General features: G+C 36.3%; 1 protein-coding gene across 12 annotated transcripts in view; it reads left to right on the top strand.

Annotated features, from left to right (window-relative positions):
- The window catches only part of SK (small conductance calcium-activated potassium channel), a 240,618-nt gene that overhangs the window by 77,566 nt on the left and 142,872 nt on the right, over window positions 1-20,180 (top strand). For all 12 annotated transcript variants that reach the window (XM_074104326.1, XM_074104329.1, XM_074104325.1 and 9 more), the window contains exon 2: window positions 18,656-19,401. In XM_074104326.1, the coding sequence (XP_073960427.1) occupies window positions 18,661-19,401 (741 nt within the window). In that variant the 5' untranslated portion in view covers window positions 18,656-18,660. The remainder of the gene's footprint in view (window positions 1-18,655; window positions 19,402-20,180) is intronic.

The raw sequence follows: 20,180 nt of genomic DNA on the forward strand, positions 1-20,180 counted from the left end.
CTCTTGTAACGGACGTTTGCGGCATTCTGTCGGAATTAAAAGTCACTTCGTTGAAAGCATCAATGTCGTGTATTTTTTACTGTAGCTTAAACAGCGAGTGACATTGACAGTGACATTTGTTTCGGATTTGAGTTTGACAGCTTGATCCTTCATCGTCATCGATGATGTCGGCGGATGTGCGTTTGCGTAGAGGAGCTGCGTGGCAAAATAGGCCTCCGCCTTGGAATCCCGAGGATCCCATAATTGTAAGGCCAAATGGCTGAAAGTCTGTAATGGAACAACTTCAAATATAGTAAGTTTGTCATTCCTGAAGTTAGTTCAGTGTTTTTTTCTGGATTTCTGATAGTAACAATAGTTAACTCTTTCAGGTTATGGAACCTTTAAAATTTATGTCGCCTGGAACTGATTTCCTTCAGCCGTCAACACTGCACTGGTGAGTATCATAAAGACTGGCAATTTCAGTCAACAGTGCTGTAAAGTTAGATATTTAATGCTGACATTTTGTTACAGAGATTTTGAAATAATACAGTACTGGATCTAGGGGTGGGAAAGGAAAAGAGATCAATCCTTCGAGGTAAATATTGATGATGCCTTTCTACATACTCTTAAACCAGTAGTCAATGATGGCTGTAACAAAATATGTTTTGTTTCAGGGAAAAAAATATTATTTTTCATATTCATTTCAGTTTCATATTCAGTTTCGTTTATTGAACTGTATGTACTGAAAGTACTGTACTGAATTGATTTTCATCTCTATCGCTGTCTTCTTCATGCTATGTCGCTATACTGAAGCTTTTACTCCAGTCCTCGTCACCATGGATGGTTGATGTCACATAGCATGTTTTAACTAGTACTTGGGGACAGCTCATCAATATCTAGTGGAAGCCGAGAGATAGGAGACAAAGCACAGGACAGCCGGACGGTAGAAGCACGGAGTGAGTGTGACCTGTCAGGTTTGAGAAGAGCCCTCCTGTAAGTCATTTCGATCTCTCAGCAACCATAAACACTGTAGTTTTCATAATAAGTAAGAAGCAACAAATTGTCCAACAACGCGAACCGTTAACGCGACCCTGTTTCTCTTCTGTCTTGGGAGTCTGACCTTACATTTATCCAAACACCATATGTAAGAACCAGTGTTAAAATTCCACCTTCGCTGATTAAAGACTTTCACTGCAGAAGAGTATTTTTATTTAATTTTCCATGCCAGTTGAGCCAGCTTCAATGGCGCCCACTAGGTTTGGATAATTGTTGCTTTCTTATGGATAATATTTAAGACTGGATTGTCAATAAAAGAAGCGTATGGCACGCTGGCATTTCTATTCTTAAATAATCCAATTTCATAGTAGTGATTGTATTGTTGTGTTGTAGCTGCTAGAGACTTTCATTTTGTTACCCTTACTTGACCACAGTGTATAAAAATAAATATTGTGTTTTTTCTCACAAGACCGTGTTCAACAGGTTTTTATTAATATATATGAGATATACTGATACATAAGGAAATTGTTGGTTGCAAGATTCATAAATAGCTATTGCTTTCAGTGTAACATTCTGTCAAACAACAATAAAACAAGTGTTAAATTCAGTGAAATTATCTTATTAAAACAATACTATTTACAACAACATTTGAAAACAAAACAATTATTAAACAACTTGCATGTCATATAAACTTGTTTTCTGCAAATCTTGTGCTTGCTTAGTTGGCTTACATGCAATAAAGAAAAGTGCTTAAATTAGTAGATATTTACATTTCAAAATTTAAAGATCAAACATTAGTTTAATTACAGAAACACCTTTCTTTTAGTAATTATGGTAAATTAATCAGTAATAAAATAAAATCTTGTTATAATTGTTGAACATAGTCAAACAAACATATGTGGTATACATATTTAAGTACATAAGAATAAGTGCCAACTGGTAATGTGTGAATAAACAACATAACAAACAAACTTGTCATAAAGGTCAACTTTAAGTCATAGTGACCTGATAATCTAAACATTTTATGATCTATTTTCATCACAAACAGTGAATTTGATGTGCTTGTAGTGTTCTAGGTGACAATTTTAATACAAATTAGGTTAAGCGGGGTTCCATAAGCTTTGAGTTGTTCTGGGGATTATTTTGTTATTGCTACTGAATAAAGCTAGCAATTATTTTAATTGTTCTTTTGTCTAGCAAAAGCTAGCAATTATTTTATTGTTCTTTTGTCTAGCAAAAGCTAGCAATTATTATTATAATTACTTTTTTGGAATACTTCTAGCATTAATGCTAGTAGATTCTTTTTATGATTATTTCTAAGGGAAAAACCAAAAGAAATATTTTTTTAGTATCTATTCTTGGTACTGTGTTAGTTATAAATTATATCTAGGTATACTAGCCGAGAGGTTAGTTTTAACTTAGAAACTTAATAATAAGTGATAAAATTTTGGTACAGACCTCCGGGTTACAAATTAACTTAGTTGTTAGCGAATACTAAACTAAGTTGTTAGTGTTTTGCTTAGCAGTTTTTCTGCTAAATTACTTCACAAATATTATCTACATAAACAAATAAACTGCATGTTAGGTTAAGAGCTACTCTAAAGTACAACCTAGTAAGTAAGAACTGTTACTAAAATAATTACTTACTAAATAGTGATACTGGAGTTCTAGTACCATACCAAATTTTTTTTTTATTTACTGTATTGCAGTTACTTTTAACTAAAATACTTGATAAAAATATATAAATAATAAATAACATTTATTGAGTTTTGGTGTAAACTTTTAGTGGTAAACAGCATTTTGTTACTCAGTTTGTTAGGTCAACCCCTGGGATAGAGGAGAGATAGTGTTGTGTTTAACATTCATACATAGGTAAACAAAACAAACTTATATAGAATAACACTTGGACTTTGTTGTTTCTTATCTAAAACATGGATTTAAAGAAAATAAATTATCATTCGTTGCTGCGAGATGAGTTGACATATGAGATCAGTGTTAGAGCAGAGACACCGGGAGATACAGTTTACATTATGAGAAAACAACTTAAGAAATTATGCACAGAATTTCTGCCTGAAGAAATTATAGGTGAAGATTTGCGAGCTAGTGAGGAGTTGCCTGTAATTACAGAGAAAATGAAGGAGTTACAGTCTAAGCTGAGTTCTTTGGAGAAAACTAAAGAAGTCGTTTGTTAGTCCGTGCCAAAGCTTTGTACTGTCACCTTTATTTTCGACTGTACAGGTTAACTGTACTTGAGTTACAGGTAGAAAAGGAAATGAGTGCTAATCTAAAGTCAAAGTTGGAACAATGTTCGGTTATTATTAATAGGTTCTTAACAAAGCAAAGCGATCCTGGAAGTACCGGTTCTGGTGTCTGTGCTGATTTATGTGAGGTTACAAAAGAGTCTACAGGTTTTAATCTTCTAAAATATGTCAACAATAAGTTCAACGGTTTGTCAAGTGTTCATTCGTTTTTAGAAGCGGTAAACGAGCGTGCTCAAGCGTTTGGTATTTCTGATGAGCAGTTGTTTAACTCAGCTTGTTGTTTGTTTATCGATCAAGGTCTTTTATGGTATAGAGGAAATAAACACAGGTTTCAGTCTTGGAAGGGGTTGAGCACTTTGTTACTCGAGGAGTTTGCACCAACGGATTTTGACTATAGACTACTGCAGGAAATCCATTCGCGAACACAAGGACAAGACGAGCCGACTCATATTTACTTTGCGGTTATGAGTGGTATGTTTGCACGTCTTGCGAGTCCAAAAGTGATAAGGAGCAATTGGAAATCTTGTTTCATAATATTAGGCCATCGTTTTCGGAGCAGCTCGCATTGCAGCAAATTAACTCCGTCGAAGATTTACGTCGTTGTTGTAGGATAATTGAGGCTGCACGTCAAAAAGGAAAATTATTTGCGGAACCGCCAAAACAGTCTTCATTAAATCCTGATTTTGTTTATAAAGGTAAAACTGCAAAACAGGACTTTACTGCCGTCGCATCTACATCTGTACAACAACAGAGGTCGTTCAACACCTTTAGTCATGGTGCTCGTAGTCGAAATATACCGCCACAACACCAACGACAGTTCGTTGACCAACGGCCACAGTACAGACCACCATCACAGTTTCACAATCAAAAGCCGTCAAATACCGGCAAGATGTATTGTTATAGGTGCAAGGTAGATACACATCATACTAAGGCGTGTACCGACAAGCGTATTATGTGTTTTAAGTGCGGTCAACTCGGGTATACGACACGATCGTGCCCGAAGTGTAGACTTAATTTACAGCCAAAAAACTAATTGGTGAAGGTCGTGGCGGCACTTCAGTAGAAAAAGCCGTAACTACTGATAGTACAAAATGGTTAAAAATGGTATCACAATATTTTAAAAACAATGCCGTCACCACGGTCCTTTTTAAACCTGACGACAACGACATTCGGCCTTATTTACATGTTAATATTCTGGATTTGACTATTTGTGCATTGTTGGATTCCGGCGCTGCAATCTCGATTATAGGGAATGGTGCACACGAGCGTTTTGTCAATTTAGGCTACCAAATGGTAGAATCCGCTACTACTGTCACTGTGGCAGATGGTTCAGTATGCAATACAATAGGATTTATAACACTGCCACTATCTTTTAAAGGGGTTACTAGATTGATAAAATTTCACGTTATACCTACTATAGTATCGAATGTTATCCTAGGAGTCGACTTTTGGAAAGAATTCTCGTTATTACCAGAAATTTTTGATAAAATTGCTTATATTAAGAAACCCACAGAATTTATTAGAAATGCGGCTCAAATTGATCAACAATTAAATAATTTAACATATTATGACAATTTGACATCAGAACAGAAAGAATTGGCAGAAATTGTAATTAAAAAGTTTCACGAAATTTCTTTCGAGACTAAGGGTCTGGGTAGAACTCATTTAATTGAACACAAAATTGATACCGGCGATTCACCACCGATTAAGTGTAGACCATACCCCATGTCACCGGAAAAGCTTAGGGAATTACATAAGGAAGTGGATAAAATGCTTAGCTTGGATGTAATAACCCACAGTGAAAGTCCGTGGTCTAATCCGGTCCTTATGGTTCCCAAGTCGGATGGTACATGGCGATTTTGTTTGGATTGTCGCAAATTAAATGCAGTTACTAAAGGGGATGCTTATGCAATACCTTACATACCCCAAATACTAGATAGTCTTCGAAACGCAAAGTTTATTAGCTCAGTCGATTTTAAATCAAGTTTTTGGCAAATAAAGTTAGATGCTCAGTCACAAGAAAAAACTAGCTTCATTGCACCGGGAAAGGGTCTGTTTAAATTTAATGTCATGCCATTCGGTCTTACTGGAGCGCCTGCGCGTCAGCAAAGGCTTATGGACATGCTTTTTGGTACACCCTTTTGTAGTGAAGTGACCAAGGGACTGGTATTTTGCTACGTCGATGACGTAATAATAGTGTCAGAAGATTATGATACACACTTATTATTACTAAATAGAGTATATCAGCGTATTAAGGAAGCAAATCTAACGATAAATTTTGAAAAGAGTAATTTCTTTCGCAAGTCACTCAAATATTTGGGATACATAGTAGACGAGTGCGGTTTACGGACTGATCCTAGTAAGGTGCGTGCGGTTATAGATTTTCCAACACCAAAGAAAAAAGGAGGTAAAAATGTTTTTAGGTACGTGTTCCTGGTACCGACGTTTTATAAAAAACTTCTCCACAATAGCTGCACCTTTGAACGCACTTACTAGTACGAAAACAAAGTTTGTTTGGTCCACAGACGCGGAAAACGCATTCATGGATTTAAAAAATCATTTAGTATCGGCACCCATTTTAATATGTCCAGATTTTGATAAACCGTTCACAGTACATTGTGACGCTTCTAGTTATGGCATTGGTGGCGTCTTGACGCAAAACGTGGAGGGAGACGACCATCCTATAGCCTATATAAGCAGGTCTTTAAATAAAAATGAGCGTAATTATAGTGCGACAGAGAGAGAGGCACTAGCGGTTGTGTATGCTGTTGAAAAATTTGAACCATACCTAGGTACTAGGCCGTTTACTGTCGTCACTGACCACGCGTCTTTGAAATGGTTTATGAATTTAGAAAACCCAACGGGACGTCTTGCCCGATGGGGATGTCGCCTGTCGCAATTTAATTTCAATATAGAGCACAGGAAAGGGTAAAGACAATGTCATACCTGACGCTCTGTCTCGATTGGTGAAAGTAGAGGTTATTAATACCTTACCGTCAGCAACCGCGACAGATGTGTGGTATAACAAAGTTTACCAAGGTTGTATTTCATACCCAAAGAACTACCCAAACTATCGAATAGAAAACGGTGTACTTTACCGATATAGTAAGGGGAAATATTCTTTGACTGACGAGTTTGAGTGGAAACAAGTTGTTGCTGAGTCGAATCGCACTAAGGTCATTGCTGAGAATCATGAACCACCAACATCAGGTCACATGGGAGTTTTTAAAACACACCGAAGACTAAGTTTACGATTCTTCTGGCCCGGGATGTACCGCGATGTGCTAAATTTTATTAAAAAGTGCCCAACATGCTCAGCCTACAAACATAAAACGACGCTCACTCCAGGTCAAATGGGTAAACCTAAACAATGTTATAGACCATTTCAAGTGATTTCCGTGGATTTAGTAGGACCGCTTCCGAAGTCGCGATCAGGTTTTGTACATCTTTTAGTAGTTTCTTGTTGTTTCTCCAAATATACGATGTTATTTCCTTTGAGGCGGGCTACAAGTGCAAATGTGGCTAAAAGTATGGAAAACTATGTGTTTTTAGCACACGGCATTCCTGAAACAGTGGTTACCGATAATGGGTTCAATTCACTGGATCAGAGTTCCGTAATTTGATGAAGACATATAGGGTTCCGCGTATTCATTATGGCCCAAGGTACGCCCCGCAAATGAACATGGTGGAGAGATACAATAAGACCGTGACCACAATGATTGCATCATATGTAAAGGATGACCATAGGTCCTGGGATCAGAATATTTTTAAAATTCAATTTGCCCTAAATAGTGCGGTAAATGAAACGACAGGATTTTCTCCGTTTTTCTTGGTCCACGGCAGAGAACCAATAATTAATGGCGATTTTTATAAAGACTCAGGTGACTCAGAGTATGTGGTGGCAATGCCTAGGGAAGAGTATGCGGGTGAATTTGGTGCTTTGGAACAAATATTTACAAAAGTACGATCAAACTTAGAGAAAGCCCACGCGACGAATACTAAGTATTACAACTTAAGGAGGCGCGATGTAAAATTATCGGAAGGTCAAGAAGTTTGGCGTAAACTTATATTCAGAGCGATGCAGATAAACACAAAGCATCCAAACTAGCACCCAAATACATGAAGTGTATTGTAAAAAAGGTACTGTCACCGTTGGTTTACGAACTGGTCGGTTATGATGGCAAGGATCTTGGTTCATGGCATATTAAGATATCAAGATTTACTCCTCCTAATTTCTGCTTGAGTCATCGTCGAGGAACGCTTTTTTTTTGTTGTTCTCTTTTGTCAGCCGTAGGACGTGTTTCACGTGTTGGTGGTACCACTTGTGTTTCACCAACGATGCCAAGGTTATACAGTAGAATAGGTTAGATTATTATAAGTTTCTTAGTAGGTTCTAAGATGTTTTTAGGTCTTTTGCACGCAAAAGGTACTTACACAAATAGTGTAAGACCATAAATATAGAGTAGCATTTCATGTTAAAAATGTTACTCAAGGTATCTTGGGGAAATATCGAGTCGCACTGGGATTACAGGAGTGACTCAGGGATAGTATGACAATAGGCGGCATTCAGTAGAACTAAAGCTGATGTCTTACACTGGAAGTTTATGAATGAAAGAGGATGTATGAAATTGTGGGGATTTTGTGCATAGGTTCTCCGGACTGCAGGAAATTCAGCAAGGAAAGAAGAAGACATGTCCTGAGTTGCAAGTTATCTTAAATTAGCACGGTTAACTTATGGTCGGATGACATTTTAGTTAGATAGGTTAGGAGCTTTTCTAATTGTTATTGCTCTTAATTTCTTTTACTTTCAGGAAGTTCCGTTCCAGTTTAGGTTTCTACACTAGGCTAACTTTAGTAAAGCATAGCTTTGACTTTCCTTTAGTTAGGCTGTTGTTTTTCAATTTCAGAGTCTTAGATTGAGGCTCTATCATCATTTCTTTTACAGACGCTGGGGACAGCGCAGTTTCTCATTTCTTTCGAAACTTTCCGTAAGGGGGAGTATTGTAACGGAACGTTTGTGCATCTGCGGAATTAAAAGTACACTATCGTTGAAAGCTGATCGGTGTCGTGTTTTTTACTGCAGCTTAAACAGCGATTGCATTGACAGCCCCATTTGTTGGGATTTGAGTTTGATCCCTTAATCTTCATGTATCGAAGATGTCACGGATGTGCGTTTGCGTAAGGAGCTGCATCTCAAATAGACCTCCGCCTTGAATCCCGAGGCATCCCATAATTGTGGCCAAATGGCTGAAAGTTTCAATGGAAAACTTAAAATATAGTAAGTTTGCCATTCCTGAAGTTAAGTTCAGTGTTTTTTTATGGAAATCTGATATAACAATAGTTAACTCTTTCACATTTATGAACCTTAATAATTTTATGTCGCCAAAAAACTGATTAATTATCTGAGACTTCTACTTTGCACTAAACTTGCGTTTCATAAATTACTGGTAATTATCATTTAACAGTATGTAAATAGATTTTAATGTGACATGTTTGTAACTCAATCGCGATAACGGCTACGGTACTGGAACTTGGCGTGCAGATAGAAAAAGATCAATCATTGAGACATAATATTGATGATGTGTTCCCGAATATTTTAAGTTTAAAAAAGAATGAGGGCTGTCCACGAAATAATGTTTTGTTTCGGGAAAAAATATTATGTTTACTTCGTTTTCAATCAATAGATGGCGTTTAGCGAACTTATGTCTCAAATTGTACCGAATTTTTTCATCCAAACTCTGTTTTATTCAAGCTATGCCGCTAACTGAAGCTTTTAGTAATCCTTGTCCATGGATGGTTATTTCAAATAGCAGTTTTAATAGTACATGGGAGACGGCTAAGCAATATCTAATGAAGCCGAAGATACATATTAACAGGTAGCTTAGTAAGGTATTAGACTTAATTACTTTGACATTTGCTGTGTCACCCCAACCCGCCCTCCTCTATGTCATTTATATTCTCACAAAAATTAAATTTAGACTTTAATGACACGCCCGAAGCAAAATGTTCTTACTCCTGTAACCTGTTAAGGCTATTGCATGTTTATTTTTCTGTTTAAATCTTATACATTTATCCTAACATTATATAATAAAGTTGGGTCGAGTCCAAGGCCACAAGCGCGAGTTTTATAAAACTTTGAATGCAGAAGTTTCTTTTTATAAAGGAATGTCTCATTTAAGTTGAGCAACAGATTTAAGGTACTCTAGGGCCCGACTTATTTTTCCATACTGTATATCAAAAAGGAACATCAGTATTCCAGATTGCATTCAAAATGGAAATACGGGTGCAAGCCGCAAGCCAACTAGAGCCTTACCTACCTGGTTTCCAATCCCCTGATCCGAACCGGCTAAAGCCAATCGCTGGCTGCATTTATTCCACCTTTACCTCTAGATATTATGGGAGAAAATAATTCCAACCTTTAACTATTTTCCAGTGATTTACAATTTGCTGGCATTTTCTGTAACATTGCCCGCCTCACTAAAACTTGAAAATAAATAGCTTTAAATGTTCACAATAGTAGCACGTTCTTTTTAGTAGAATCTTGATCTTAAAATTACATTTTATTAAGGTTTTAAGGCGGTTAAAATTCTACTTGAAAGAAATAAAACATGTGCTATTATTAACGTGACCCGTATTTAAAGAAAATTCGAAACTCAACGGATCTTCAATCCACTTTGAGTAATGAATTGACAGGACTCTACATACTTAGCTCATTTACCCGAATTCTATACCTATACCTACTTAAAATAGGCGAGCTAGATTGTTAAGGAATTAGAGAAATTGCTAAAACACAACACCGTTTCCTCATTTGCAGTCTAAAAAATTTATCAAGTGTAGGTCGGGTCACGTGCTATGTTTTTTTTTTCGTTATTTTATCATCAGTTAAATTAAACTATGTATCATAAAAAAAATTAAGCTTTGGAAAAAAAGAAAATAAAAATTTGCACTTTAAAGTTTGGTATGTTTTTTTTTTAGATTCCTAAAGACTAAACAAACTCTTTTTTTTTCAATATTTATTTAACGATACCCCACGCTATGGATTCGACGAGACAATAAAGTCATCCATATTTTATGTACCATAAATATGGGAAATCTGAAGATTATTTTTCGCCAAATATTATTCTAGCACTTTGTCTGCATATCCATGTAAAATGACAGCATTCTTGCACTAATAGCCTTAAGCTAAGCCGTTGATGGATGGACGGTAACTATATGGGTTCTTTGTAGGGCAAAGAAATCCTAAAAAGAATAGCAAAATCTTGTAACTCCGTAAAACTTTGCGTTTAATTGAATATAACTTCGCTGTCTAAAGGGCACAAAGTTCCTTTGCTCATTGATCAACTTGGCATAACTTTGGCCGGTCAGTGATTGAGCACTTTTTGTCTTGCCAATCTTTTTGCAATTAAATTTTAAATAACTTTTAAATAGAGTGCCGAGCATATCTCTTCTGATTAAAGTTAAGTTGTATATAGAAAGATTCGGTATTCGATGTAAGCTTTGCTAAGCTTACTTTGGGACTAGGTCAATTGGTGTGAATTATCCCGCGATATTTATTTATTTAAATTAAATAACAATCAAAAAGTTTAAAAAGTTTAAAGTGTAGAGCTTGGAAACTGGGATTTTTGATACAATGTTGAATTATAAAGAAAATACCGTTTAGCAATAGATAGTAAGTAAGCACGAATAATAGCGAACAAAGTAGGTAAGGTTTTTTTAGTTTTAAACAAATCAGCGATTGACTTTACCTGATGGTAAGTGCAGATGAGATCAAAAGGTTAATTTGCTATAAAATCAATAGACGTAATAATTGGTTAAAATAGATAATGATTTATTTGGCATATTCCGATTTTCAGTAAATTTTACTTGATTATGTAATACACAGATTGATTTAAATTAGTTTAGAGAATTATTTAGGCAAGGTTAAAGTTTAGTTTTAATAAACTAAACTTTAACCTTATTTATAACAATTCTGTGAAGTTGAGTATTTATGAGAAAATTACTTCATACTAATTATTCATTTCATCTTTATGAGTACGTACCATGAACAAACAGTACCTACTTGTGAAAATATAGATAAACTACTGAGAGCGTGGAATTGCATGTAGTGGTATTGTGTGTGTATAGGCATTATATTTTTAAAATTTCACTTTTACCATAATATCAGCATAAACAGAGGTTTGTAATAATTATATTGAAGAAGAAAATTCTAAAATAATGTCAGTGTCTAATTTTATATATTATTTACGTTGTGCGTATATTTGAATGGCTGATTTTTTTATTGTATTCTCGCAATTTTCAAAATAATTCTCTCTGGGCCCGTAAGACTGTGATAGTTACAAAGTTTTTTTACAAACTAGGGCAAAAAATAATTTTGGTCCGATTGAAAGTCAAAGAAAGCAAATTATTTTGAACTGTTATAAATATTTTGAACTCGAACTGATGAAAAGTTTTGATTCTCCTTTTACCGCTGTCCAGTTAGTTAAAAAGGTCACTCGACTTTTTGTAATATTGTGTCTGAGAGTAAGAAAGAGTAACAAATTCAAAGCAACCAAAAAATTCACCTCTACAAGTTAGAAAAAGTTACGTACTTGTCCGTCGTCGCATGCCCAGATGAACTTTGTCAACTATGAGAAATGGTTAAAAGAAAAATTAATACCGGACTTTAAACCTAATAGCGTACTTATCGTAGATAATGCCTGCTATCACAACAAAGTTTTGAATCGTGCTCCAACGTTAAATTCTTGTAAACAACAAAAGATGGAGTGGTTGTCAGAACACGACATATCTTGTAGTCCGTTGATGTACAAAACCAGTTTGTATGAATTAATCAATTAAATAAAGAGCGATTTAGTGAATACCACATAGATGCAAAGGATGCATAGATGCATATAGATTAAAGGATTTGTGGCGAAAATAAACGTTTCATTAAACATGCAAGGCATTATGAATTTAGCAAGTGAAAAAAAATACTATTACTGCTGAGGAAAGGGATAATAATTATCGCCATGTCGAAAGTGATGAAAATAAATATAGATGTCAAGAAGGGGAAATGGATCGAATTACAGATCATAATATTATTATCAATATTTGTGACAGCTTAGATAAATAATTAAATGCTAGGGAATGAAAGAAAAAAAGTACTGAGTATTATTTTACTTGTAAAGAAGAGAAGGGTATGTTATTTTATTAAATTAAGAGAAATACTTAAGTTATTCTCCGTTTCATGGGAACCGCACAACCACTACAAATGCAATTCTGAGCTCTCGCTAATTCACCTATTACCTAACTATTTAAGTCTTAAAGTTAATCATCTATCATTCGAAAACCTTATTTTTGAAGCAAGTTCTATTCTCTGGAGAAAGAGTCCAGAGAATAATTAGGCCACGTGGGTTGAGTTCTAAAATATAATTATCTAAATTTGTGACCCATAATTACAATATTGGTTTATGGGTATGGAACATAACAAGATAAATGTCCCTAGGAACTCGACCGGTTCGTGTTCTAAATGGCAATAAAAAGAAAACTCACATGTTGAAATATACGTATACAGGCTTTTAAGCTAATGAAGGCTTCATGGCTACAAGTGAGACGGGAACATAAGGTTGCAAATTCAAAGGTTGCAAGAAGTTTATACGTTACTGCACATTATGTTAAAAAAACACTTTCATTAGCGCAAGCTTTCAAGCATAACGGAAGTAGGATGGTTGTCAAACTTTATAAAACTTACTAAATTGATGATTGCACATTATTTATGTACCAATCTGTAAGTTTAAATATGCAAGTTGAAGTGGCAATGGGCGGGCCACATAGCTCGAAAAACAAATAACCGTTGGGGAAGAAAAGTCCTCGAGTGGCGACCACGAACCGGGAAGACGAGGCGTTGGCAGGCCTCCCACCAGTGACAACATCGTGAGTGTTGCGGGAAACCTGTGGATGCAAGTAGCGAGTTGTCGTTCATTGTGGCGTTCTAAGTGGGAGGCCTTTGTTCAGCAGTGGACGTCTTCCGGCTGATGATGATGACGAATCTGAAAGTTGTTCAGTTGTTTATTTTTTATTGTTCGTACGTGCCGAATCTATTTCCTTCTTAGTTTAATTACGAAAAAAGTAGGTTTTCAGTTTTTTTAAGTGCGATTAAGTAAAATAACGATGCGGTAGAATTTATCGTTTTCAGTGTCTTTATAAATACTATTTAATATTTTCTTAATAAATAACACTAACGACTAACGTGAGTGCCTGACCAACTAATGAAAGAAAATGCCTAAACCACTGGAGCTAGATTCTTGAAACTTGGCATACATATTCTACGAGGGTCATATAGAGGTGTATTAAGAAAGGGTTTTTCGAAATAGAATGGAGAGTAGAGCTAGCCAGTTTTTATATTCTTCCACGGTAGAGAAGCAGCGGGATATAACTATTCGACCATTTAAAGATGTTACTTAAAATTACTCAAAAGATATTCTTTCTGCTGCACTTAACGCTACTGAACGTCGATCTAGCAAGAGCATTAGGAAATGTGAAGAGTGTGGCTCGAAAGGAAAAGTATCACTTTGTTTTACGACGAGACGTGGAAACACTACTTTGGCGTCTTTGTAGATACTTTAGCGTCCATTGTATATACATAAGACAGCACCAGGTACTTTGATGTCCGTCTACGTGTCTACAGCGTTTATGACATGGAACATGCAATGTGCTAAACCAAGAACATTACAAGGACATAGTCCTTAATATACCACTGTTTTATTTAGAGTTCCAGCTATATTTAGTAAGAAAGAAACCCTTGATTTTTAAATAAATTTGTAAATATTTTTACAAACTTTCGGGTACTCGGAACTCTAGAAACGAGCTAACTCATTTCTCAAAGGGATTCTGGATACACATTCGTTGCAGCTAACGCTATTAGAAATAATTATGATTCCACCAAAACTATAAACGTAAAAAATTAGGTAAATCTTTCATTTATTTTTTCAAATCTGCAACCAGCTTATGATACAGCCAGAATCAGATAATGTATGAGTTCAATTGCTTTTTAGAGGGGTACTCCATCGAGCAGACTCCTCTTTCTTGAAGAGTAGACTTTGTTCTAGCTTGAGTATTTGTCAGCGTTTTAGCCTTGCTACTTCAAAATTTTCATGTGACACAAAAAGTAGTGTATCTGAAAAGGTGCCAGGTTAAGCACTGACTGTTCACGGTTAAATCAATCCCATTTGCCATTGCCATTGTATTTAATACGATTTAAATTCCTGTGTCAGACAGATATGAGCATTTGTAATACCTACTACTACTACTACACTACTTTGCATTTTTATTTGTATTTATTTATTATTTTTATGTGCAATAAAGAGTTTACATACATACATACTATTGTACTTATTAACACCGTCTGGAACCCTAAAATTAGAACTGAAACACCATATCCCAAAATTGGGTCCTACCTGTGAGCCCATTGGCCAATTTTCCGAATCTTTTTATTTTCTTTAAATAGTAATTTCAACCTTATCAAAAACAGCACAACAACCATTAAGAATTAATTCATTATACGCTATTTGAGATGCCGCTAAGTGCTTATTAAATAAAGGAGGTTCTCAAGAAAGGCTAAGGTACTTCTAAAAGGTCCATAACGTTCCTCAAGAGAGCTATTCAGAGGTAATGCAATGCGTAAAGAGACTAAACCCTTTGGTATACAATATTACTTGAAAGGATTCTCATTGAATGGTAATATTATCATCATCAAATATTTATTATGTTCCAAGACTCAAGAACAAAAATAATTACCTAAGAGCTATTCTCTAAATTAGGGATTTTCGGTAAAAACCGGCCAAGAGCGAATCAAACTGGCGCACCGAGGATTCCGTACTTTGTAAATACATAGGTAAAAAACACGACGTTATAAATATATAATGATACTTATGTAGTTAGTAGGAAAACTATGTTTCAGTTAAGAAAACAAATTAAGCCTGTATTATGTATTCACGCAAAAATCATCCCTCTCTTGCTTCTATGTAAATTAACATACACGCACGTAACTAAATATTACTAACGTACTAACAAGCAAAGCAACGCATTTTAATAGGATGTAAGTTAAATGAGTTTTAACATAATTATATGTTTAAGAGCTTCCGATTGTTATTTTTAAACTATCGTGCAAAGCAGATATAATTTTTATAAGTACCACAAACTAAAGGTCAAGTTAGAGCAACCCAAACTTATCACTGTTTTTAATCAAATGGTACGTTTATTATGGTACTTACGTTGGATCCTTTTACATGCAAAATTGTACAAGTATAACTTAAGTATAGCTTGATGACATTATTGCTAATATGGTACCATCGAGCTGATCGAATGACGGAGTCGGGAGCTAGACACCGGCATTTCAAGACGAAAATGTAACCTAGCCATGTTAAAAAAAAATGTTTCTTAATTATTCATTTTTGAAACGTATATCATCATGCCCAACTTTGTGTTATTTTGATGTAGGAGCTCCTTAGATACGACACACAAAGGAACAAGTAAAGAGGCTAACACAAACGAACACTTCGACTCAAAGAGATAACAAAAACTATATAACCCTAGAAACGCGACCATTCTAGCCAATTGACAAATATCGAGGAATTCAAAACCCAAGTCAAAACAGAAATAGAGGAATATGTTTTTTTAATAACACTTTACCCTTTACCCGTCTCTACATGAGAGTATGTAGACAAAAGGATCATACGTGTCAATGGATCGTGTACACATTGCCCAAGTAAAGTTATTTAACCCAAGCAACGTGTTGTCTATATTATTCCAGCCAATTCTATTGGACCTGTACAAACAAAACCTCGATTATTTCGGATAGAATTTTATAATGAAAAATAAGCTAAACACAAGTTAATTGATTTACTTAGAACATGAAAAATTACGAATAGTTTGAATTAGATATTGATTTGCTCATCTATTTTTTGTTAATACGAGTATAACTACGTAATTAAAATCAAATTATTTTCAACAACAATATCGTATTCGCATCATTATAACCTTTCGAATGTAACTGTATCTTCAGCAAAACTACAAAGTCACACGCTATGTTTTAATGTTTATTTGGGTACAAACGGTACAATATGGCTGATTACAAATGAAAACTTAGATAATACACCAACCAGTAAAGTTACCACAGGTTATTATTACATATTACTAACCTTAGAAATAAAGTAATAACTAATAAAGTAAAGTAATAATTTAAAAATGTGACATTACTTTAAATGACTATGGATACCTATATAGGCAGAATACTAACATGAACATGCGAATGTGTAACGTATATAATAACTAAGTAACAATTTGATCCTTAACTAGGGACGTGAACTCTTGGAGACATGTGTTAAATATATCAACTTCAGAAAAACTGGAATTATAAATTTTGCAAACTCTATTAACAAAAGAATTATTAACATATTTAGGACATATAAGGGGCACATGAAACAGATTATTAACATGCCGAGTATTTACAATGTCTTTCATTTCATCTAATCTCGTCGGTGGGGAATAAATTTTCTGCGTCTACACAGTTGGTTTGTAGTATCTATCCTCATCTAACACCGGGTATCCTTTTGGGTCAACAAAAGCTAAGGTAATCCACGACCTTACTCCCTATGGAGGCAACACAAAATCTTTTACCGTTTCACGTAAGAAAAAGAAAAATAAGATTGCCACATGAAACAATGTTGACGGGGACTGAGAATGTTTTGTGCCAAGATTTAAACTACTCGTAATTTTACGGATAAGATCACGTGCGCAGGGAATGACTTAGACTGAAAAACACTTACATTAGTACCGTTATTATTATTGTATACTTAGCCCACATCGCGTCCCACTGCTGGGCAAAGGCCCCCCCTTATCTTGAAAATTATTGTTTTTTACTTATTTTGTACAATAAAGAATTTACATATCTACATAAAATAATTTATTAATAAATCGACGCTTGTGCCACTCATGCTTTTGCTGGCATAATTATTTCAGTACCTGGGCGACCGAGCTTTGCTCGGGCTAAAACTCGATAATAAGCGTTTTCTCAGAGATAAGATCAAGCTAGATCGATTTGAACATAATTCTCACCTAAGAGGCATGGTAATGTGGGGCTGTTTCACCATCCATTGATTAGTGTTAACTGACGGTCTCTATTTGTTTTGTTCGAATAGACGGAGACGGCATCACATTTAACCGTCAGTTAACACTAATCAATGGATGGTGAAACAGCCCCTTAGTGTAAAAATGTATGTGAAAGCGGACGCCGTCTTTATTAGTCCATGAGAACCCACAAGATTACTTGCAAGTATTTGGGTAATTGGTTTTTAGGGCGGAAAAACGCTCGTTTCCGAAATAGATGTTATCGAAGCGTAACGTAACGTATGTATGTATGTATTTATCCTAGTCAATATTTATATCTATTTGCCTTTATTTGGTATTTCGTATATTGATAAATATTGCATGTTGTATGTCATGACTAAAACAATAACTTTGCTCACCCACGACTTTATGATAGCTACGTTTATGCAAGAAATGTGTGTTTATGCAGTTCCTCCACCTCCACACAGTAAGAACACACACTAATCACACAAACAAATTTACCACCACCACCAGACTGCATTGACGCGTTCCGAACTCAACCAGAGCTCATCTCCAGAGCAACGTAACCATTGTCAATCGATGTTTGACTTAAATGTTCCTATGTTAGGTAGATACAAGATACTATCAACCACAATAAGAATAATCCTGAAAAATATTTATGTGGATGTTCAGTTTTGACTAACTCAAATAGGTACCACTTTAAATCATCATCATCATCATCATCATCCCAGCCTATATACGTCCCACTGCTGGGCACAGGCCTCCTCTCAGAATGAGAGGGCTTGGGCAGTAGTTCCCACGCGGGCCCAGTGCGGATTGGGTACTTTACACACACCATTGAATTGCTTCTCAGGTTTGTGAAGGTTTCCTCAACATGTTTTCCTTCACCGTTACACCACTTTAAATATTCTGGATTAATTTAAAACAGCGTTCGTTAAAGACGTACCTAACATGTCTCGTCTGTTTTTTAATTTAACCGCCGAAACTTAGATCAACAATATTTTTAACCCCCGACGCAAAAAGAGGGGTGTAATAAGTTCGTCCTCTATGTCTGTCTATCTATCTGTGTGTCTGTCTGCGGCACCGTAGCTATTAAACGGGTAGACCGATTTGAATGCAGTTTTTTATTTGAAAGCAGGTTATCTAGCGATGGTTCTTAGACATATTTCATCAAAATCGGTTTAGCTATTTTTGAGATATTAGACTTTGAAGTGACAAAGTCGGGGGTTCTCCAACTTTTTGTTGGTTAGGTTAGGTTATTAAGCTACCTTTAGGTTTAGCTTCTGTATTATTTAAATTTATTTCATTTGTTACAGACAAAATGTCGGCTCCGCCAACTGACAGTACAGAAGCCATCACAAACTCCGGATACGGCAGCAGCGATGAGACCGCTAGCCTGCTGGTCACCGGCCCGGCGGTCACCGTCATTGTGCCCTCTGAGAACAGAACCGCCAAACCAGTGCTACAGCGCCAGGATTGCACCACCCACCTACGACCGCAACTCTCAGGCGGACCCGGAAGCGAGGAAAGTGGAACGTCCGTAAGAATGGAGGATGGCGCTGCTAGAAGTGTGCCAGATATAGAGTTACAATGCAGGGATCAACCTGCAGACCGCCCGCAGACATTGGTTTCACCCGTAGCAACTTGCTCCCACAGAGGGTCAGTGACAGCCTGCCAGTTAGTTCCACACACGTACTCGAGATGTCGCGTTTGCGAGAGGCGGCAATCCACGGCACCTATGTCAGCGCTACAACTAGCGCGCTCTGTGTCGCGGGAGAGCGTACGATCATCTTTGCACTACCCTTGCGGTTGCAGCTCGCTTCATGCCGTTAGCACTTGTCCAGTGATTCACCCACCAGCCTTATTGATACCGGCGACAAGTACGAGAATCATTCGCCAGAGCTCCCAACCCGAGTCTAGCGCATGCGCGGCGCACTGCCCACATCACGCCCACCACCACCCCAGCGCCTCACTGCGGCAACTCAGGGAACCGGGCGACGGAATAGCGGGCATCGCCGCCGACTCTCTGCGGATCAATGGAGGGATGCGACCCTTCAAACAGGTAAGTCTGTCGACAACTAGGTGGCGCTGCTAGTACGAACGGAGTAAACGCTATTCATAGGTAGTTAGTCAGTCATTCCATACCATTTCCATTACTCAATTCATTAAAACACCGAAGAATTATAACAACCAAAAGTAAGTATTATACTCGTTTTCGCTGACAAACTCTGACGAAAATCTTATTAGCGACTACGAGAGGGCTTAAAAATTGGCCGAGCGGAACATTTTCAGTGAAAATTGAGTTTTTGTAAAAATATGAAAACGCTGAGCATACAGTTTGATAAGCAAGTCCAGAAAAGCTATCTAATTAGGACGTTAAGTGAATTGCTGGAAGAAAACAGCTGTATAATTGCCTGAGCGGCGGTTTCGCCAACTACAGAGGGGAAACTTTGGGCCGAGTTGCTTCATAAGGATCGTACCATAATGACAATGCTGCATGCTTTGCAACATTTTAGTAAGATTAAATTTTAACTAAAAATGATAAATCTCCCAAGAATTTTTAAAACGTATAGTGTCTGTTGTCTTTAAGACTTATTTCATAACTGTGCTTTGATAAAAACAAATCGTAAATCAACGATAAGTAAACTTATCGTAATATCCCTTACGCTTGATAAATTCTCATATGAATCGAGTTGGTTTATCTTAAAATAACGCAGATTTTTTTATTGTTGGGTGTGAAACCCCCCTTAGACTGCTGCGGCTGTTAATGAGCCTTCCCAAATAACCACCAGAACAACTTGCGGCTTTTTAACGAATACGTAAAACAATTAGAAACTTTGA

Source organism: Choristoneura fumiferana, chromosome 21 (genome assembly GCF_025370935.1).
Source record: "Choristoneura fumiferana chromosome 21, NRCan_CFum_1, whole genome shotgun sequence".
NCBI classification, from domain to species: domain Eukaryota; kingdom Metazoa; phylum Arthropoda; class Insecta; order Lepidoptera; family Tortricidae; genus Choristoneura; species Choristoneura fumiferana.